Source organism: Oncorhynchus mykiss, chromosome 19 (genome assembly GCF_013265735.2).
Source record: "Oncorhynchus mykiss isolate Arlee chromosome 19, USDA_OmykA_1.1, whole genome shotgun sequence".
Taxonomy (NCBI): domain Eukaryota; kingdom Metazoa; phylum Chordata; class Actinopteri; order Salmoniformes; family Salmonidae; genus Oncorhynchus; species Oncorhynchus mykiss.
The window spans coordinates 48,098,868-48,121,115 of NC_048583.1; the positions used below are offsets into that span (position 1 = coordinate 48,098,868).

A 22,248-nucleotide genomic window follows, 5' to 3' on the forward strand; every position below is an offset into this window, starting at 1 on the left:
ACACAGGTGGATTGTATTTATCATCATTAGTCATTTAGGTCAACATTGGATCATTCAGAGATCCTCACTGAACTTCTGGAGAGAGTTTGCTGCACTGAAAGTAAAGGGGCTGAATAATTTTGCACGCCCAATTTTTCAGTTTTTGATTTGTTAAAAAAGTTTGAAATATCCAATAAATGTCGTTCCACTTCATGATTGTGTCCCACTTGTTGTTGATTCTTCACAAAAAAATACAGTTTTATATCTTTATGTTTGAAGCCTGAAATGTGCCAAAAGGTTGCAAAGTTCAAGGGGGCCGAATACTTTCGCAAGGCACTGTATATATATATATGTGGTAAGATAAACAAGATATAAAAGTCCCTGTAATCCTAGTAAGCTTTGTGTACATGTTATTCATGCAGTCCCTAACCTGTCTCTCTCTATCGCTCACTGCAGAGCGTGGAGACGGTGTGCATGCTGTACCACACCTTCCAAGAGGGCTCCGGGGGCTTGATGGAGGGCCGCAAAGACCCCCCGGCTCCAGGGGCCGAGCCCACACTGCACAGACCTTGTCCCCGACACATGAGTGCCACCGAGAGGCTCCGCAAGGTCATCCAGGAGCTGGTGGACACAGAGAAGTCCTATGTCAAGGTAATGATTTGTTATCTGGCTATTATTTGTTTAAGATAATGGCAAATTTCCCCAAAACAGTCAATTCAGTTGAGCCAGGATGAGATGGAAAGAGAAAGGAAAACCACTGAATAGTACCGAGACACGGTCTGTGTGGACGGACCTACCGACCGACCGCATCATTGTTTATACTCTACAGTACACAGGCTCATTATTCAGAGGCCCTGTACAGCTCAAGTTTCCGTTTCACTCCTTTTCTCAGAGCACATTAAAGAACTCCTTTCATGATCTGCACCTCGTCTCTTAATCCCTGTCAGCTCTCTCTCTCTCGGTCTGTCTGTCTCTCACTTGGTCTCTCTCGCTCAATCTCTCTCTCTCGCTCAATCTCTCTCTCTCGGTCTCCTTTCTCTCTCGCTCAATCTCTCTCACTCGATCACTCTCTCTCTCGGTCGCTCTCGGTCTCCTTTCTCTCTCTCATTCTCTTTCTCTGTCTCTCGGTCTCCTTTCTCTCTCTCATTCTCTCTCGGTCTCTCTCTCAGTCTTTCTCTCTCGGTCTCTCTCGGTCTCTCTTGCTCAATCTCTCAGTCTCTCTCTCTCGGTCTCTCTTGCTCAGTCTCAGTCTCTCTCTTTCTTGGTCTCCTCTCTCTGTCTCCCTCAATCTCTCTCGGTCTCTCTCTCGGTCTCCTCTCTCTCTCTCTCATTCTCTCTCGGTCTCCTCTCTCGCTCACTCTCGCTCAATGTCTCGGGTCTCTCTCGCTCAATCTCTCTGTCTCGGTCTCTCTCTCTCGCTCAATCACTCTCGCTCAATCTCTCTCTCGCTCGCTTGGTCTCTCTCGGTCTCTCTCTCTCTTTCTCTCTTTCTCTCTCTCTGGGAGGCGGTGGGTGGGTGATTTGTAGAGGGGAGGAGAATGTCTTCCCAGCGTCCTCTGCAGCGGCTGTAACCATTTGTCTGTGATGTGCGGCGGGGGCCGTAAATCAGCCTAATAGGAATATCACCAGTGAAGCCCTGACGATCCACAGCCACATTAAAACACAGGGAGGAGAGAATGGAAGAGGAGGGGATAACGGATCACTTCTGGGGGGGTTGAATAACTGTTGATACCGATAGCAGCCCTATGATGCAGTGTTGGATTCCCTATCCCACCTCTTGTATTTTTCCTATTTCTGTCTCTGTCTTTCCTTCCTCCAGGACCTGAGTTGCCTGTTTGAGATCTACCTGAAGCCACTGCAGAACGAGACCTTCCTTACGCTGGATGAGGTAGAGGAGGGTGCCCTGGGATGAGGGAGTGGAGGGGTTTGGAGGGATGGGAGAGGGGGTTGGTGGGATGGGAGAGGGGGTTGGTGGGATGGGAGAGGGGGTTGGTGGGATGGGAGAGGGGGTTTGGTGGGATGGGGGATGGGAGAGGGAGGATGGGAGGAAGAATGGGGGATGGAAGGGAGGATTGGATTGGATGGGAGATGGGAGGAAGGATGGGGGATTGGGAGATGGGGGAAGGAGAATTAGATGGGAGGAAGGATAGAGGATGGGGGGATGGGAGGGAGGATGGGGGATTGGGAGATGGGTGAGGGAGGATGAAGGATTGGGAGATGGGGGAGGGAGGATGAAGGATTGGATGGGAGATGGAAGGATGGAGGATGGGGGATTGGGAGATGGGGAGGGGGGATTAGATGGGAGGAAGGATGGAGGATTGGGAGATGAGTGAGTTCATAGAAATTGAGAATTTTAGGAGGTTGGTTCATAAGAGGTCACAGATTGAGAGATGGATAGCTTGATTAGATTTGGGTGGGGTTAAATTAATTTCTAGTAGCAATAAACTCTAAGGACCTCCCCTTCTTAAAACCCCTACTGATATAGGACCAAAACGATGCTTATACCTCCCATTAGATTATAGTCTTCCATTTTTAATCGATACACGATTGACTCTTCTCTCAGGTTAAGATTAGTCCTTATGTGCCTGTCCCTCCTCTGTGAGCCCAGAAGGCCATGGCTGGGGAATGCTAATGGAGATCCACATCCAGTAGCTAGTGAACACTGATGTGAACTGAGCATGACCTCAGTCTCAGGACGACACTCTCAAAGGAGAGATCCATCGATACACACTGAGCAGTGGGGCTGATTAAACCAACATTATCAGACACTCAGACGTGTCTAGGCACAGAGCGGACAAGAGCGCAAGACACCCTGAACACCTTTTAATGATGGTGTGAGAGAGTGAGAGACTGTGAGATTGTGCCTTTTGTCCCTTAACAGAGAGTACCCAGTGGCAGAATACATGAACACTGTGAATGACGCAAAATTAAGGAACGCTTTGAATATGTACAGACTCAGTGAGCATAGCCTTGCTATTGAGAAAGGCCGCAGAAGGCAGACCTGGCTCTCAAGAGAAGACAGGCTATATGCACACTGCCCACAAAATGTGAAAACTGAGCTGCACTTCCTAACCTCCTGTCCAATGTATGACCATATTAGAGACACATATTTCCCTCAGATTACACAGACCCCCAAAGAATTCGAAACAAAAATCTAATTTTTATGAACTCCCATATCTATTGGGAGAAATACCAGTGTACCATCACAGCAGCAAGATTTGTGACCTATTGCCACAATAAAAGGGTTAACCAGTGAACAAACACCATCGTAAATACAATCCATATTTATGTTTATTTATTTTCCATTTTGTACATTTAACTATTTGCACATCATTATAGCACTGTACTTAGCCATATGACATTTGAAATGTGTCTATTCCTTTGAAACTTGTGAGCGTAATGTTTACTGATAATTTGTTATTGACTATTTAACTTTTGTTAATTATATATTTTCACTTGCTTTGGCAATGTAAACATGTTTCCCATGCCAATAAAGCCCTTTGAAATGAATTGATAGGAAGAGAGAGAGGCTGTTCCTAAGTGCCTCTCACCTGAGACATCAGAGGGGGATGTTAACTAGTGACTGACTGCTGTAAAGAGAGAGCTATCGCTGACTGACTGCTGTAAAGAGAGAGCTATCTTTGACTGACTGCTGTAAAGAGATAGCTATCGCTGACTGACTGCTGTAAAGAGAGAGCTATCGCTGACTGACTGCTGTAAAGAGAGAGCTATCGCTGACTGACTGCTGTAAAGAGAGAGCTATCGCTGACTGACTGCTGTAAAGAGAGAGCTATCGCTGACTGACTGCTGTAAAGAGAGAGCTATCGCTGACTGACTGCTGTAAAGAGAGAGCTATCGCTGACTGACTGCTGTAAAGAGAGAGCTATCGCTGGCTGCTGTAAAGAGAGAGCTATCACTGACTGCTGTAAAGAGAGCTATCGCTGACTGACTGCTGTAAAGAGAGCTATCGCTGACTGACTGCTGTAAAGAGAGAGCTATCGCTGACTGACTGCTGTAAAGAGAGAGCTATCGCTGACTGACTGCTGTAAAGAGAGAGCTATCGCTGACTGACTGCTGTAAAGAGAGAGCTATCGCTGACTGACTGCTGTAAAGAGAGAGCTATCGCTGACTGACTGCTGTAAAGAGAGAGCTATCGCTGACTGACTGCTGTAAAGAGAGAGCTATCGCTGACTGACTGCTGTAAAGAGAGAGCTATCGCTGACTGACTGCTGTAAAGAGAGAGCTATCTCTGACTGACTGCTGTAAAGAGAGAGCTATCACTGACTGACTGCTGTAAAGAGAGAGCTATCACTGACTGACTGCTGTAAAGAGAGCTATCGCTGACTGACTGCTGTAAAGAGATAGCTATCGCTGACTGACTGCTGTAAAGAGATAGCTATCGCTGACTGACTGCTGTAAAGAGAGAGCTATCGCTGACTGACTGCTGTAAAGAGAGAGCTATCGCTGACTGACTGCTGTAAAGAGAGAGCTATCGCTGACTGACTGCTGTAAAGAGAGAGCTATCGCTGACTGACTGCTGTAAAGAGAGAGCTATCGCTGACTGACTGCTGTAAAGAGATGACTGACCAGGCTCCTGTCTCTCCTTTCCTTTAGATGGATAGTCTGTTTGGCAGCCTGCCAGAAATGCTGGACTTCCAGAGGGTGTTCCTGCAGACGCTGGAGGAGAGGATTGCCTCTTCACCTGACTTCAGCACACTGGAAACCCCTGTGCAGTTTAAGGTATGACACACTGTTTGTGACCCTTGTGTTACAACTGCCTCTGCCAATCCATCTCTCATCATACATGCGTGATATACACAAACTTAGATGACATGATTAAACCGCATACTCATCGACGCATTAACCAATGAGCACACACAAATGACATACAAATACGTGAAATCCCTCACCCAAACCACCTCCATTACTATAGATGAGCTATGATGAACAGTGAGTTCGGTCACACTCTGAGATATATCTGGATTTGTTATTGCGAGATTGTTACAGGTTCACACATGATTGATTTACCACATCAACATGGCATCGTATCGATTTTGCCATTTTGACATGGAGAATTGTATGTTGATAAAAGCACTGTACTCAGGGGTTAGAGTGGGCAGGCCTGGGGTATTTTAAATACTGTCCCGTGAGAGTGGTCAGGTCACGACTTCACATGTTCTCTCCATCTCACTCTCCTTCACACATTCTTACTTTCCCTCTCTCTCTTATTCCAGAAGCTTCTCTTCTCTCTGGGTGGATCCTTCCTGTACTACGCTGATCACTTCAAGCTCTACAGTGGCTTCTGTGCCAACCACATCAAGGTCCAGAAAGTCCTGGAGAGAGGTACGGGTCTCCCCTCTACCCACCACCCCCAACCTGCCCGAAATACCCCCTTGCACCTCCATTGCATCATCCCCACCAACCCCAGCACTCTATGTAAATGACATGGTTGACTAGGCGTCTACGGTCCAGCATCAATAATGAACTCCTGTAAAATGTCTGAGTGGAGTTCCTCGCTTGGTGAAGTGATGCAATCCCACTTTACTTCAACCTCTCCTCGTATTCACTCAATCATTCCAGACTCCCATATTCTCTTTCATATCAACTCAACTGTAAATGGCTTCCCACTGTAAAACTGTGAAAGTGCCTAGGCTAGCTGGAGTGTCCCCATTGTGCTGCACAGCTAACGAAGGTTGGTCTATAATGAGAAAAAGACCATGAAACGCTGACAGGAGGAGTGCTAGTAATTTTGAGTGTCCCTGTTTATATGCTTGAATATAAATGTTGAACTTAATTTATGCCCGCAAAGTTGGCCTCTTCCTCTGGTTTGGGCACGCTGCCCAGCGCAGAATGAATGAAACTGAGCAGGTGGGGAAATTGCACCCCGGTGCCTCTTAAATTCTTACCATTACAAGATTCCGCGTTGCATTCCTAGAAGCAGGTACCGAAATGGAGTTTTAATAGCGCAGGGATAATCTTGCAAGCGGCTTTGCATGTTCCCCAACAGTCTGATGAAGCAGAATGAACTGAAGTAGGAAACAGCAGCGTAAACATGCATTAGAGCAGAACTCTGCATCACAGCACAACACAACCCAGTCCATCAGAGCACAGCACAACCCAGTCCATCAGAGCACAACACAACCCAGTCCATCAGAGCACAACCCAGTCCATCAGAGCACAACACAACCCAGTCCATCAGAGCACAACACAACCCAGTCCATCAGAGCACAACACAACCCAGTCCATCAGAGCACAACACAACCCAGTCCATCAGAGCACAACACAACCCAGTCCATCAGAGCACAACACAACCCAGTCCATCAGAGCACAGCACAAGCCAGTCCATCAGAGCACAGCACAAGCCAGTCCATCAGAGCACAACACAACCCAGTCCATCAGAGCACAACCCAGTCCATCAGAGCACAACCCAGTCCATCAGAGCACAGCACAACCCAGTCCATCATAGCACAGCACAACCCAGTCCATCAGAGCACAGCACAACCCAGTCCATCAGAGCACAGCACAACCCAGTCCATCATAGCACAACCCAACCCAGTCCATCAGAGCACAACCCAGTCCATCAGAGCACAGCACAACCCAGTCCATCAGAGCACAACCCAGTCCATCAGAGCACAACCCAGTCCATCAGAGCACAGCACAACCCAGTCCATCAGAGCACAGCACAACCCAGTCCATCAGAGCACAGCACAACCCAGTCCATCAGAGCACAGCACAACCCAGTCCATCAGCGCACAACACAACCCAGTCCCTCAGAGCACAGCACAACCCAGTCCCTCAGAGCACAGCACAACCCAGTCCCTCAGAGCACAGCACAACCCAGTCCCTCAGAGCACAGCACAACCCAGTCCATCAGAGCACAGCACAACCCAGTCCATCAGATCACAGCACAACCCAGTCCATCAGAGCACAGCACAACCCAGTCCATCAGATCATAGCACAACCCAGTCCATCAGAGCACAGCACAACCCAGTCCATCACAGCACAGCACAACCCAGAGCACAACACAACCCAGTCCGTCAGAGCACAGCACAACCCAGTCCATCAGAGCACAACACAACCCAGTCCATCACAGCACAGCACAACCCAGAGCCCAACACAACCCAGTCCATCAGAGCACAGTCCAGCTCAGTACAACAAAGCCTAGCACAGCGGAGCCCAACACAACTGAACGAGGGCGTTCACAGAGAATCTGTGGGTGTCTGTCAGCGGTTCTAGTAATTACACATTCTCGCTCTGCCAACGTGGTACTGGGCCCCTTCTCGCTACGCATACACTTTTTGTGTTCACTCGTTTACTCGTTAATTGCCTGCCAATTACTGTGTGAAGTGTCAATGCAGCTGCCTGTCTCTGTGGCTCAGAGTGCTATAATTAATACTCTAATGGCCTCTCAATCCTTTCACACAAGAGACACACAGCGAGGTGGCAAGAAATGTCTACACCTGACCTCCAGGATGCCTCTCAATTTGTTACAATACTACACAGTGCTTGATTTGGACTGAAATAGGTGCCGGTACTCATGTTGGGTGCCAGTACTGTTAATATTTAGGTGCAAGAGCTCCACAATACCTTTGAGCTAATATTCTATGAGAGGAACAGGAGCTCAAGCAGTAGAACATTTTGAGGGGCCGGTCCTCTGCTCTGGTGAGCTCCTGCCCAAGCCTAGACCACACAGCACCTACTATTAGACATCTCTCCTCGCTATGCACACTGTGAATGAAAATCACTGCTGTGAATCATAGTGTCTTTTGAATGGTATTGTTTGCAATGGAGTGGCAGTCTCATGTCCAAACCATGTTTTACAGTAGTGTTGCCATTTTACTGCAGTGGTGAGGAGTAGCCTATACTGCCCCCATGTGGACAAGAATTATTGCACCAAGATACAGTGGTGGGTCTATTTAGCGTCACTAGGCACAGTCCTCCAAGCGTGCTACAGAATGAAAGATGTGACTGAACAACTTACATGTACAGGGCTTGGTAAATACGTCTGCTTGTTGTCTACAGCTAAGACTGATTGGTCCTTTAAGGAGTTCCTGGCTGCGAGGAACCCTACGAAGCAGCACTCCTCAACCCTGGAGTCCTACCTGATCAAGCCAGTCCAGAGAGTGTTGAAATACCCTCTACTGCTTCGAGAGCTGGTTTCTCTCACTGACACAGACAGCGAGGAGCACTACCACCTCACAGGTAACTTGAAGACACACACACACACACACACACACACACACACACACACACACACACACACACACACACACACACACACACACACACACACACACACACACACACACACACACACAAACCCTTCCTTTCCCTCCTCTGTGCCCAGAGGCCCTCAAGGCCATGGAGAAGGTGGCCAGCCACATCAATGAGATGCAGAAGATCTATGAGGACTATGGTTCTGTGTTTGACCAGCTGGTGGCAGAGCAGAGTGGCCATGAGGAGGTAACTATACTGTAATGTACCCTGTGCTACCCCCTTCTTCCCTTACAGCAGCTTTCATCACTCTCATTCATATCTTCAATCTAGACACGTAGTTGGACTAACACCAGCACAGCCTGAATTTGCTGCACAACCATTAGGGTCAATTTAATCTATTCATCCTAGTGATGTATATCTCTTACAGAAAACTGGTTGGAAATAGCCAAGTTCCCATATAGATACTTCCTCTTTAGATACTCAACAATCACCCAACACAGAGAACTTGTTTGTGCTAGATGAGTGGCTCAGGTCCCTGTACAGATACAGTACTTACTATGTCCCTCACATACTGACTGTGGCCCATGGCCTTTCCTTCTCTCTCCCAGGTCACAGAGCTTACCATGGGAGAATTCCTCATGCATTCCTCTGTCGTCTGGCTCAACCCCCATCCCTCTCTGGGCCGCATGAGAAAGGACCCCGAGATGACCGTGTTTGGTGAGTTAGAAAGACACTGTACCGTTACTGCGGTATCATGGGAAAGAGAGTGCCTGGCCCTTGCCAGAGCCTGGTAGCAGTCTCTCTCAGCCTGGACTCCACTGGCTTAACACAAACACATGTAAACACAATACACATTTTATGACTAGCTATTAGATAAATGTATTGTATATCCACAAAAATATGATGCTGTTCAGTGTTATACTAGTATAGTTTGGGGTTTTATGGATACATTGTAGTGCCAATGTGCTGTAAACTCAGATTGATAATTTGACAGGATGGATTCCTGTGTAAACTCCCAAAGTTGTGCTCAAAATTAAAATTTTGTTTCTCTCATCAGTGTTCAAGAAGGCAGTGATACTTGTCTACAGGGAGAGCAACAAGCTCAAGAAGAAGATGGTGAGTTCTCTTTCATTTACTTTCATATGTCTTTGATGCCAGCAGTGCCTAACATCTCTCTCTCGTGTGTGAGCAGACCACCCCTCGCTTGGCGCACTCCCATGGAGACCTAGACCCCTTCAAGTTCCGCTGGCTCATCCCGCTCTCTGCACTGCAGGTCCGACTAGGCAACACTGCAGGTAAGAGAGCAAGACAGACACACACACCCCCGGCTTTCATTAACTACCAGAGATCATATTCTCTTGGATATTGAGTCTTTTGAAACAAAATTTAGATGTCTTGATTAAAAGGATCTTCTCCAATCCCTTCTTCCTAAGGTACTGAGACGACCTGCATCTGGGAGCTGATACATACCAAGTCTGAACTGGAGGGAAGGCCAGAGACGGTCTTCCAGCTGTGTAGCAGGTAAGAGAGAGCAGTAGTTCTGACTGGATCTATAGCTCTGGTCCTTGAGGGCCAGGGCTTTCTTTATCCTCTTAATCAGAGGTCATGGGCTATCTAGCCAATCAGTTGTCCATTGAGTGTCTGGGGGAAATAAACACCAGCAGGACTGTAGTCGCAGAGAAGTGGGACCTTCCTGTTGTAGACTGTGTGAATTAGCCCTCTGAGCATGGTACCGCTGTTTCCCTCCATAGTGTCCCAGAATGCAAAGTGAACATCATCAAGGTAATCCGCTCCATCCTCCGGGAGAACGTCAGACGGAACATGCTCTCGGCCGAGATGGGGTGTAAGGAGCACCTCACGCCTTTACGCAGCACCCTGCCCTCCTCTGCCAGGATAGGTGAGTTTCATCCCTGTCCTGTTATAACACTGCTTAGATATTTTATCTTTAGACATGACCTTGACTTAAACCTTATAAGCACTTGACTTACTGTACATACAGTAGTGTTTGTGGCCAGATATTAGTGAATGTATTGCTCAGTTGGCAGCTCTCTCTCCCCCCTCCATCCCCCACCAGGTCCATCCAGAGCCTCCTGGCTGTGTAAGCAGCCCCTGCTGGATCTCCCCACCCCAGCCAGCACACTCAAACCTGGCCAGCCTGACTCAGACGAGGGCAGTCTGAGCAGTGGCACCCACAGCTCCTCTGACGCTCCCCCAGCTGACGGTCCCACACAGCACAAAACACTGTCTACCCAAAAGGCCTGGTCTCGGGGCGGCCAGCGGCCCTCTAGCTTCAGCTCTGTGAAGGAGTCATACATCCTGAGTGATGAGGACGATGAGTTCAGTGAGGCTAGAGAGAGTTTCCCCTCCTGTGCCATTGAGGCCCAGTTTCTCAGTTTGAGGCTGTCAGAGGAGGCCGCTTCCTCCCGGGCGCCGGCCCCCCGCGTGCAGCCAGAGGGAGCAGAGGTGAACACCCCGGAGAGCCAGCCCAAGCTTGTTCGGGGCCACTTCTGCCCAGTGAAGAGGAAAGGTAGCAGCCAGCGGGCGCTACTGAGCCTACACAGCCGTTCCCTGGACAGCCAGACAGACCTGGCAGCCATAGACCTCAGCACTCTGCTGGAGAGAGAGTTCAGCGTACAGAGCCTCACCTCCGTGGTCAACGAGGACTGTTTCTACGACCCTACGGACACTGGCAGTGCCCCTAACAACTCATAGGGTCAGGAATAGACACAAGGAGAGGGGCCAAAGCTCTGCCCAGCGCCCGCTCCATGCCTGTCCTAGTGCCAGGATATCTGTTGTGCCTCAGCCCTGAAGTTAAAACTGTGTTCCTTTGAGAGCGTACAATAGGCACAGGTGCTCAGCGACATAGTTGTCCCCCTAGAGAGACGAGGTGACTCAGTCCCTGTACAACTACCCTCCGCCTCCATCCAGCTCTTCTGTATATGCCTCTGCTCAGCTCCCCTTCTCTGCTCCCCTTCTCAATAATATGAATTGGCTTCCTAGGTGAGAGTAATGTAGCGAATAGACTTTGTTCACCTTTCAGTTCATTCATGTCAGAGAGAAGGACGGCGATGAGAGGATTCCACTTTAGACTATTGAGACTCACCCTAAGAGCTTCACTTTCTAAAGCTCTATAAGTCAGAGTACATCTAAATCCACAGGAGAGGATTCCACTTTAGACTATTGAGACTCACCCTAAGAGCTTCACTTTCTAAAGCTCTAGAAGTCTGAGAACATCTAAATCCACAGGAGAGGATGGACATTGATGACTTGCTGTACATTGTTTGCCTATTTAATTAGGCAAGTCAGTTAATAACAAATTCTTATTTTCAATAATGGCCCAGGAACAGTGGGTTAACTGCCTTGTTCAGGGGCAGAACGACAGATTTTTACCTTGTCAACTCGGGGATTCGATCTTGCAACCTTTCGGTTACTAGTCCAATGCTCTGACCACTAGGCTACCTGCCGCCCCTGTATTTGTACATCAAGTGGATTTTTGTTTTTAAAGCAATGTTAATTTATTGATAGTTGTAACTTTTTATTGCTTTGCAAAATACATATGGGGTTGGCTTGAATTGAAGAATCTGGTATGTTTCACCTAATGAATGTTTTCCAGTGTATTGAATAAGAGTATGGTTGTCATCCTCCCCCAGAAGTGTCGCTTACAATGTACACAGGCATTGTCAAAGGATTTAATTCAAATGTGTTGTCAACTTGCCCTGTTTGTAGATCCCATACCTGAGTAGCTGGACTATAACTTCATTTGAATCTTTGATATTAATACACATACCGACATTGTACAGGTAGAAACGGCTGTAACTTGCAATAAATACACTCTGGTCCCAGTGTTTCTGGGATATTTTGCTGTTGAGACATCCTATTATCTGACACCACCACGTACCCTCCCTCTCGGTTTGCCCTCAACGCGTACCCTCCCTCTCGGTTTGCCCTCAACGCGTACCCTCCCTCTCGGTTTGCCCTCAACGCGTACCCTCCCTCTCGGTTTGCCCTCAACGCGTACCCTCCCTCTCGGTTTGCCCTCAATGCGTACCCTCCCTCTCGGTTTGCCCTCAACGCGTACCCTCCCTCTCGGTTTGCCCTCAACGCGTACCCTCCCTCTCGGTTTGCCCTCAACGCGTACCCTCCCTCTCGGTTTGCCCTCAACGCGTACCCTCCCTCTCGGTTTGCCCTCAACGCGTACCCTCCCTCTCGGTTTGCCCTCAACGCGTACCCTCCCTCTCGGTTTGCCCTCAACGCGTACCCTCCCTCTCGGTTTGCCCTCAACGCGTACCCTCCCTCTCGGTTTGCCCTCAACGCGTACCCTCCCTCTCGGTTTGCCCTCAACGCGTACCCTCCCTCTCGGTTTGCCCTCAACGCGTACCCTCCCTCTCGGTTTGCCCTCAACGCGTACCCTCCCTCTCGGTTTGCCCTCAACGCGTACCCTCCCTCTCGGTTTGCCCTCAACACGTACCCTCCCTCTCGGTTTGCCCTCAACTCAACTGTAAACATGCCTTTAATGCTAGCATACCAATGAATGTGAACCATAATGAACTGTTTTATAAATAAACATTTTTATCTGTGAGAGCAGGTTGTTTTATCATGTTGTATTCCTAAGTCTGGCTTTGAGAATCTATATTCTTGTCTCCTTGACAGGTAAAGCACAGGTAAGATGAACGGTTTATTTCCAGCTCTATCCCAGTTGATGAAGCTGTCGGAGAAATTGAGAATCCTTGTTCTCTGCATTGGACCAAAGTATACTCTCAATGATAGGCAATTTAAGTGACAGAAGCAGGACAGAGTAGGAAGAATCATGCAAAGGTAAAATCCAAATGAATGAAACAGTAAACATTGTTCCATCATCACTTTCAAAACAGATGGCCAGCACTTTATTTAACAAAACACTCAGTCCTCATGGCCTGAATACCGTCAACATTCTCTTATTCTCCAAATTGTCCTGAAAAAGTTTCCGGACTCATTTCCCAGAGGACAAAGTCATATGGGGAAATCAGGATCAGAAGTAAGAACCAGGACATGATGGGTTGAGCATTACAAACTCTTCTCACCACTTAACTCTCCTGCTGGTCATTTCACACACTATTCTTCCTTTATAACTGGACTGCCTGTGCTTTAGTCTGATCTGTGTGTTAGAGATTCCCTGTGTCTCACCAAGCACCTCCGGGACACCAGAGATTCCCTGTGTCTCACCAAGCACCTCCGGGACACCAGAGATTCCCTGTGTCTCACCAAGCACCTCCGGGACACCAGAGAAATGGTGTTTAAAAATGCATGCATGTGCCTGGTAGAAAGGTTAGAGCTAAGAGCAGTCCGTTGTCTCGTCTCTAACAGAGACCATTAGGCACTCCTTCCCCTCTGTCCTCTCTCTGTCAGGGGCTGCTGAGTGCTGCTGCCTGATCGCCTGTTAATGTGTTTGAGTCTGAAGTCGTAGGTGAGGAGGCCCTGGTTCTCAGAGCAGAGGCAGCTGTAGGTGTCCGCCAGTCCTCTGTCAGGGATGGAGAGCTCCGTGGGGCGCAGGGTGGGGTCCACGTCTGCCTCATGCATCATCACCTCCGCCAGCTCCAGCCTCTGTCTCCGGGAATAGCATTCTGGGAAGAAAACGGGAAAAGGCTCAGGGGGCTTCCGGTCCATAATGACCACTCATAGGTACAGTACAGGGCCAGATGGAATCTGCTGAGGCAATATGTCCACAAGCCTCCAGCTATCGTTTAGAAATAGAAAACAATTTAAATCAAACATGCTGCCACAAAGAGCATAAATTAATCATGTTGTGATTAAATATGCAGTGTTAAAAAGAAGATTCCATCAGACCATACTAACACTGTAGATGAAAGTAACTTAGAAAATTCAGTTGTCATGTCAGGATCTCTCAGATCATTGGCCGTGGAACGGAAACGAGGAGAATAAACAATTGAAGACTTTCGACTAGAGATGTAGCCCCAGATGCCCTCAGCAACACCATGGGTTTTCACAGTAAGCATAATACAGAACCCAACTTCAAGAGCATCAGATCACATCACAGCACCCACATACCCAGTACAGATGCTTCCTTAGCGCAGTGCCAGGTAGCTCCTCTTCAAGCTGTTAAAGCCGTCTCTCTACCCGCTGCAGTTACATAAGTTATCTTCCTATGACACCCCAATGACTCATAATTGCTGTTCTCTTCTTTTGTTCTCCGGCCCTACAGCCTGCCTACCTACACTCCTCACAGGCATGGATGGGACGGGGAGTGAGGGGGAGTGAGAGAGAGAGTCAAGAGCAGTTTTGTATAGAGCTGGTCATGGATGAACTGAGAGTTCACTTAATGCGGCATGTAACAAAGAGAGAGTCTAGAGCGAGAGAGATTAAAGCGTAGCAGGAGGGGTAGAAATATTGCTTACTGGATTCCATTACGGCAGCGCTTCCTCTGGACCTGGAAGACATTCCTGACTACTTTCTCCACCAGCTAGAAGGGCTGCTTGATTTGGGGCTGAGCCAGAGGGGTGACGTGCACCACGTCCACACACAGGAAACACAAGCAGCAGGGGGAAATATCTGTACGTAACACTGAAGGGGCAGATGAAGCGGCCACCTGGCCAGGCTCTTGACAGCAAGGTAGACACAATTCGAGCAAGGGTTGCCTTCCAGAGAGACAGAGATGTTAACATTCTCTGTTTCATGGAAACATGGCTCTCGGGATGTGTTGTCGGAATCGGTTCAGCCACCGGGCTTCTCCATGCATCGCGCCGACAGAGATAAACACCTCTCTGGGAAGAGGAAGGGCAGGGGTATATGCTTCATGATTAACGACTCATGGTGTAATCATAACAACATACAGGTACTCAAGTCCTTCTGCTCACCCAACCTAGAATTCCTTACAATCAAATGCCGGCCATTCTACCTACCAAGAGAGTTATAGTCACAGCTGTGTACATTCCCCTTCAAGCAGACACCAAGCCAGCCATCGAGGAACTTCACAACTGTATGCAAACTGGAAACCATACATCTTGAAGCTGCATTTATTGTGGCTAGGGATTTTAACAAAGCAAATTTGAGAACAAGGCTACCTAAATTCTTCCAGCATATTTATTGCACTATGCGCATGCACAATACCCTCGACCACTGCTACTCTAAACTTCCGAGGTGCATACAAAGCCCTCCCCCGCCCTCCCTTCGGCAAATCCGACCACGACGCCATTTTGCTCCTTCCATCTTATAGGAAAAAACTCAAACAGGATGTACCAGTGACGAGAACCATTCAACGCTGGTCCGACCAATCTGAAGCCAAGCTTCAAGATTGTTTTGATCACGCAGACTGGAATATGTTCCGGTCAGCCTCAGAGAACACGACTGCGTAGCCATGCACGCCTCCAACTCAATCATCAAGTTTGCAGACGACACAACAGTAGTGGGCTTGATTACCAACAACGACGAGACAGCCTACAGGGAGGTGAGGGCACTCGGAGTGTGGTGTTAGGAAAATAACCTCTCACTCAACGTCAACAAAACAAAGGAGATGATCATGGACTTCAGGAAACAGCAGAGGGAGCACCCCCTTAACCACATCGAAGGGACAGCAGTGGAGAAGGTGGAAAGTTTTAAGTTCCTGGGCGTACACATCACAGACCAACTAAAATGGTCCACCCACACAGACAGTGTGGAGGCTGAAGAAATTTGGCTTGTCACTCAAAACCCTGACAAACTTTTACAGATGCACAATCGAGAGCATCCTGTCGGGCTGTATCACAGCCTGGTAAGGCAACTGCACCGCCCTCAACTGCAAGGTTCTCCAGAGGGTGGTGTGGTCTGCACAACGCATCACCAGGGGCAAACTGCCATCCATGACACTTACAGCACCTGATGTCACAGGAAGGCCAAAAAGATCATCAACCACCCGAGCCACGGCCTGTTCACACCGCTACCATCTAGAAGGTGAGGTCAGAACAGGTGCATCAAAGATGGGACATAGAGACTGAAAAACAACTTCTATCTCAAGGCCATCAGAATGCTAAACAGCCATCACCAACTCAAAGGCTGCTGCCCACATTGAGACCCAATCACTAAATAATGCCACTTGAATAATGTTTCATATATCACATGTACAGTGGGGGGAAAAAAGTATTTAGTCAGTCACCAATTGTGCAAGTTCTCCCACTTAAAAAGATAAGCCTGTAATTGTCATCATAGGTACACTTCAACTATGACAGACAAAATGAGAAGAAAAAAATCCAGAAAATCACATTGTAGGATGTTTTATGAATTTATTTGCAAATTATGGTGGAAAATAAGTATTTGGTCAATAACAAAAGTTTCTCAATACTTTTGTTATATACCCTTGGTTGGCAATGACAGAGGTCAAACATTTTTTGTAAGTCTTCACAAGGTTTTCACACACTGTTGCTGGTATTTTGGCCCATTCCTCCATGCAGATCTCCTCTAGAGCAGTGATGTTTTGGGGCTGTTGCTGGGCAACACGGACTTTCAACTCCCTCCAAAGATGTTCTATGGGGTTGAGATCTGGAGACTGGCTAGGCCACTCCAGGACCTTGAAATGCTTCTTACGAAGCCACTCCTTCGTTGCCCGGGCGGTGTGTTTGGGATCATTGTCATGCTGAAAGACCCAGCCACGTTTCATCTTCAATGCCCTTGCTGATGGAAGGAGGTTTTCACTCAAAATCTCACGATACATGGCCCCATTCATTCTTTCCTTTACACGGATCAGTCGTCCTGGTCCCTTTGCAGGAAAAACAGCCCCAAAGCATGATGTTTCCACCCCCATGCTTCACAGTAGGTATGGTGTTCTTTGGATGCAACTCAGCATTCTTTGTCCTCCAAACACAACGAGTTGAGTTTTTACCAAAAAAGTTATATTTTGGTTTCATCTGACCATATGACATTCTCCCAATCATCCAAATGCTCTCCAGATGGGCCTGGACATGTACTGGCTTAAGCAGGGAGACACGTCTGGCACTGCAGGATTTGAGTCCCTGGCGGCGTAGTGTGTTACTGATGGTAGGCGTTTGTTACTTTGGTCCCAGCTCTCTGCAGGTCATTCACTAGGTCCCCCCGTGTGGTTCTGGGATTTTTGCTCACCGTTCTTGTGATCATTTTGACTCCACAGGGTGAGATCTTGCGTGGAGCCCCAGATCGAGGGAGATTATCAGTGGTCTTGTATGTCTTCCATTTCCTAATAATTGCTCCCACAGTTGATTTCTTCAAACCAAGCTGCTTACCTATTGCAGATTCAGTCTTCCCAGCCTGGTGCAGGTCTACAATTTTGTTTCTGGTGTCCTTTGACAGCTCTTTGGTCTTGGCCATAGTGGGAGTGTGACTGTTTGAGGTTGTGGACAGGTGTCTTTTATACTGATAACAAGTTCAAACAGGTGCCATTAATACAGGTAACAAGTGGAGGACAGAGGAGCCTCTTAAAGAAGAAGTTACAGGTCTGTGAGAGCCAGAAATCTTGCTTGTTTGTAGGTGACAATAGTTATTTTCCACCATAATTTGCAAATAAATTAATTAAAAATCCTACAATGTGATTTTCTGGATTGTTTTTCCTCGTTGTGTCTGTCATAGTTGAAGTGTACTTTTTAAGTGGGAGAACTTGCACAATTGGTGGCTGACTAAATACTTTTTTGCCCCACTGTATTTTATACAATCTATTGCACCTTGCTTATGCCGCTCGGCAATCGCTCATCCATATACTTACATGTACATATTCTCATTCACCCCTTTAGATTTGTGTGTATTAGGTAGTTGTTGGGGAATTGTTAGATATTACTGCACTGTCGGAACCAAAAGCACAAGTATTTTGCTACATTCGCATTAACATCTGCTAACCATGTGACCAATAAAATGTGATTTGAAGAGGATCCACTCATGGGAGCAAAGTGAGTGGAAGACGGGAAAGAGGGGGATGAAAAAACAGGTGACATGCGATGGATGGCAAGCCGGTTCTGGTTGTCACAGTAACACCTGTGCGAGCAAAAAGCCAGCCCTCTTCCTGTCACGCTGCCACTTAGCAGGTGCCGTTCAATACCAGAGAGCCTGATGAGACATGAGGTGACACGTTCAAACACCCCTTTATCTCTATTGTTTCTGAGGGGGAGTCCAGTGGCTTCAGACCCAGTAGAATGGAGGAACCAGGCAGGGAGAAACAGCTCTTCCTCCAGGCTAGTGTGGAATCCTGGCTGTGGTTCCCCTCTCGAGCCACCTCTCTGCCTCCCGATCCCGCCGTCAGAGCTAAGCTGATATGACAAACAGTTGAAGTAATCATGCCAGAATCAGCAGAGCCTAGTCTTACTCAGAGCTCTCTCCTCCTCCCAAACTCACCCTCATTCTCTCTCCCTCACTGGCTCTTTCTCTGATTGTCCATCCTCTCTCTCTAAGGGTAAAGGGATTGTGCTCAAAGAACCACAACACACAAAAAGGACAACTCTTCTTTAGGTGCATCTGTGAATGTGCAGTAGGAGGGAAGGCTGCCTCCCTCATGAGACTACCAGGGGGTCTAATGCAGTGACCCCCTCTCCTCACCTCTCAGATCAGGAGGGGGGTCTAATGCCACCTCCCCACCTTTCAGATCAGGAGCCAGACCTACAGCTCAGTCTGAGAAGTCAAGTGGAGCTATGGACCAATGACACAGCAGCACCAGTGAGACACTGGGCAACAGAGCGGAGCATTGTAGCCTGCCTAGCTGCCTGCATTCACCTGGTAATAACCTTGTTTCTCTGGTGTGAACGCCACTCAAGGGAGGGAGAGGAGAGGTGGTGCAGGGAGAAGAGGTGGTGCAGGGAGAAGAGAGGTGGTGCAGGGAGACGAGACGAGAGGAGGTGCAGGGAGACGAGACGAGAGGAGGTGCAGGGAGACGAGAGGAGGTGCAGGGAGACGAGAGGTGGTGCAGGGAGAAGAGATATGCATACATTTCCAGGTATGTGAAAGAGGATACAGAAGGTACAATACGAGGCAGAGTATACAGAGCGGACGAATAGAAAACCAACACAGGCAAAAACACACACAGTTATGTGGGTGCGAGGGTGTTTAATTTACAGCAGAACTCTCCTGTTGAGACAACATGCCCTAAAGAACTACCTCCAGCAGCATATTTGCGTCTGTGGGGGTTGTGACTAAGACTATACCCTCCTTTGTTATTCGGGGCTAGGCAAGGGGAAGGGCAGGATAATTGGGGGAGGATAACTAAAGTGATCCAAGGATGTGATGGAGCCTTTCTAATGAGCTGTTTAGATTCTCATCCTCCCGTGCTGTGCTGCAGCCTCTGGCTGGGCTTGTAAACCAGGACCGCATCTACTATCTCATCTGATCTATAGCTCTGTATGTTACTGCCTGCCTTACCGCCTGCCCGCCTTACCGCCCGCTTGCCTTACCGCTCGCCCGACTACCTTACCGCCCGCCTTACCGCCCGCTTGCCTTACCGCCCGACTGCCTTACCGCCCGCCCGACTGCCTTACCGCCCGCCCGACTGCCTTACCGCCCGCCCGACTACCTTACCGCCTTGCCCGCCTTACCGCCCGCTTGCCTTACCGCTTGCCTTACCGCCCGCTTGCCTTACCGCCCGACTACCTTACCGCCTGCCCGCCCGACCGCCCGCCTTACCGCCCGACTACCTTACCGCCTGACTACCTTACCGGCTTACCGCCCGCCCGACTGCCTTACCGCCTTGCCCGCCCGCCTTACCGCCCGATTGCCTTACCGCCTGCCCGCCTTACCGCCCGACTGCCTTACCGCCTGCCCGCGCGACTGCCTTACCGTCCGCTTGCCTTACCGCCTGCCCGCCTTACCGCCCGACTACCTTACCGTCCGACTACCTTACCGTCCGACTGCCTTACCGCCCGCCCGACTACCTTACCGCCTTGCCGCCCGCTTGCCTTACCGCCCGCTTGCCTTACCGCCCGACTGCCTTACCGCCCGCCCGACTACCTTACCGCCTTGCCCGCCCGACTGCCTTACCGCCCGCTTGCCTTACCGCCCGCTTGCCTTACCGCCCGACTACCTTACCGCCTGCCCGCCCGCCTTACCGCCCGACTACCTTACCGCCTTTCCGCCTGACTACCTTACCGGCTTACCGCCCGCTTGCCTTACCGCCCGCCCGACTGCCTTACCGCCTTGCCCGCCCGATTGCCTTACCACCTGCCCGCCTTACCGCCCGACTGCCTTACCGCCTGCCCGCGCGACTGCCTTACCGCCCGCTTGCCTGCCCGCCTTACCGCCCGACTACCTTACCGTCCGACTACCTTACCGCCCGCCCGACTACCTTACCGCCTTGCCGCCCGCTTGCCTTACCGCCCGCTTGCCTTACCGCCCGACTGCCTTACCGCCTTGCCCGCCTTACTGCCCGCTTGCCTTACCGCCCGCTTGCCTTACCGCCCGCTTGCCTTACCGCCCGACTGCCTTACCGCCCGACTGCCTTACTGCCTTGCCCGCCCGCTTGCCTTACCGCCCGTCCGCCTTACCGCCCGACTGCCTTACCGCCCGACCGCCTTACCGCCGTCCGCCTTACTGTCCGTCCGCCTTACCGCCCGCCCGACTACCTTACCGCCTTGCCTGCCTTACCGCCTGCCCGCCTTACCGCCCGACTGCCTACCGCCCTGCCTGCCTTACCGCCTGCCTGCCTTGCCTGCTTTACCGCCTGCTTGCCTGCCTTACCACCTGCCTTACCGCCTGCCTGACCGCCTTGGCATGGGACACCACTGCTAGACTGGAGCCTAGTTGTCAGAGCAGCCAGCTATATTGTAGTCTATAGGAGTACAGCTAACTCCTGGGCTGCTCACATCACTATCAGTTGTCAGAAGAGGAGAGGGTTTTGGACACCAGTTACAGTAGACTTTCAGGGCAGGAAGAAGCGCTGCATTGCTTTGTGATATACTGGGGCTGAAAAGAGTAACTGTGACAGGAGCTTTCATCAGAGATGGACTCATCTGCATCAATTGGGTGGAACAAGGCTGACATGAGGAAAATCCATTTTTCCACCTGTCACCTCAACATGCTAGGATGATTTGGGTGAGAGGCAGTCTCATACGTTGGTACTGCAGTGTGCCTTTACCAAAGCACACACCCAGAGTGATGCAGCATCAACCCACCATCTGGTCTGTCCAGGTAGCACAAAATAATGCCTTTCATTTCACTCCTGGAGGAATTAGGCCATTTTATATTCCGCACTTCATTAGTGGGATGATTGGAATGTAAATAGAACTTCATATTGTAACGAACATGTATTTTAACAGGGAAGCAAATCATAATCCCTAATGATTTGTAGATGAATTGCACTACTCTAAATTGGCTTGTTATATAAGGATCTACATAAAAATGATCCTGCCCTCTCCATGGCTAATTTATTCTGACTCTTTTAAACAAAGACTTCAAACATTTACAGAGACTTAACCTACTTTTCCTCTTGCACACTAATACTGTATACTGAATAATCATAACTGAACTTTAACACTTTTATTCCTAGTCATTTTCCACAGGTCTGCCTTTGTCCCCCTCAACGACCGTGACCCAACTCATCTCAGTAATATGGAGTCACGCACACATCCATATTAACACTTATACATTTCATCTCTATGACCTTCTGGGAGCTCTGCAGGAAGGAACTCTATTACACTGGCCTTGCCCTGTGGCTCTCCAAGTCCCATTGTCCATTTCTACCTTCCACTCCTTTTTCCCGAGCCTCTCTCTACCCAATGTTGTGTGAGCAGTAATTTGTCATCTCCCTCTGAGCGTAACCAAGATGAGATGGCAGGCCCTCAGGGTGGCTAGCCGATACCACCTGAGCAACCCGCATTTCCCCTTATGTAACTGCTGCAGGTTCTGAGGGGGGAGCCAGGAACAATGGAATACACAGCTGTGGAATACAGAAAGTAAAATACAATAAAAAGGAAGATTCCCTCAAGGGGAAAGAGATGCATTAATCATAACAAAACTTTCAGAAGACAACCTCCATTACATCAGAAGACAACCTCCATTACATCAGAAGACAACCTCCATTACATCAGAAGACAACCTCCATTACATCAGAAGACAACCTCCATTACATCAGAAGACAAC

The 22,248-nt window shown here is 49.0% G+C and overlaps 2 protein-coding genes across 6 annotated transcripts in view; one reads left to right on the top strand and one right to left on the bottom strand.

The window, feature by feature from the left end:
* Positions 1 to 12,780, top strand: part of LOC110498040 (T-lymphoma invasion and metastasis-inducing protein 2) — a 103,554-nt gene extending 90,774 nt beyond the window's left edge. For 4 of the 5 annotated variants that reach the window (XM_036954962.1, XM_036954958.1, XM_036954959.1 and 1 more), the window contains 12 exons: positions 436 to 630; positions 1,799 to 1,867; positions 4,594 to 4,719; positions 5,214 to 5,322; positions 8,002 to 8,181; positions 8,327 to 8,442; positions 8,805 to 8,913; positions 9,254 to 9,312; positions 9,389 to 9,491; positions 9,630 to 9,717; positions 9,948 to 10,093; positions 10,271 to 12,780. In XM_036954962.1, coding sequence (XP_036810857.1) covers positions 436 to 630; positions 1,799 to 1,867; positions 4,594 to 4,719; positions 5,214 to 5,322; positions 8,002 to 8,181; positions 8,327 to 8,442; positions 8,805 to 8,913; positions 9,254 to 9,312; positions 9,389 to 9,491; positions 9,630 to 9,717; positions 9,948 to 10,093; positions 10,271 to 10,908 — 1,938 coding nt within the window. In that variant the 3' untranslated portion in view covers positions 10,909 to 12,780. The remainder of the gene's footprint in view (positions 1 to 435; positions 631 to 1,798; positions 1,868 to 4,593; positions 4,720 to 5,213; positions 5,323 to 8,001; positions 8,182 to 8,326; positions 8,443 to 8,804; positions 8,914 to 9,253; positions 9,313 to 9,388; positions 9,492 to 9,629; positions 9,718 to 9,947; positions 10,094 to 10,270) is intronic. The other variant, XM_036954960.1, reaches the window with a different exon arrangement.
* A 259-nt stretch (positions 12,781 to 13,039) lies between these two features.
* Positions 13,040 to 22,248, bottom strand: part of LOC110498045 (dimethyladenosine transferase 1, mitochondrial) — a 35,236-nt gene continuing 26,027 nt past the window's right edge. The window contains exon 7 of the mRNA XM_021574596.2: positions 13,040 to 13,796. Within this exon, the coding sequence (XP_021430271.2) occupies positions 13,755 to 13,796 (42 nt within the window). The 3' untranslated portion in view covers positions 13,040 to 13,754. The remainder of the gene's footprint in view (positions 13,797 to 22,248) is intronic.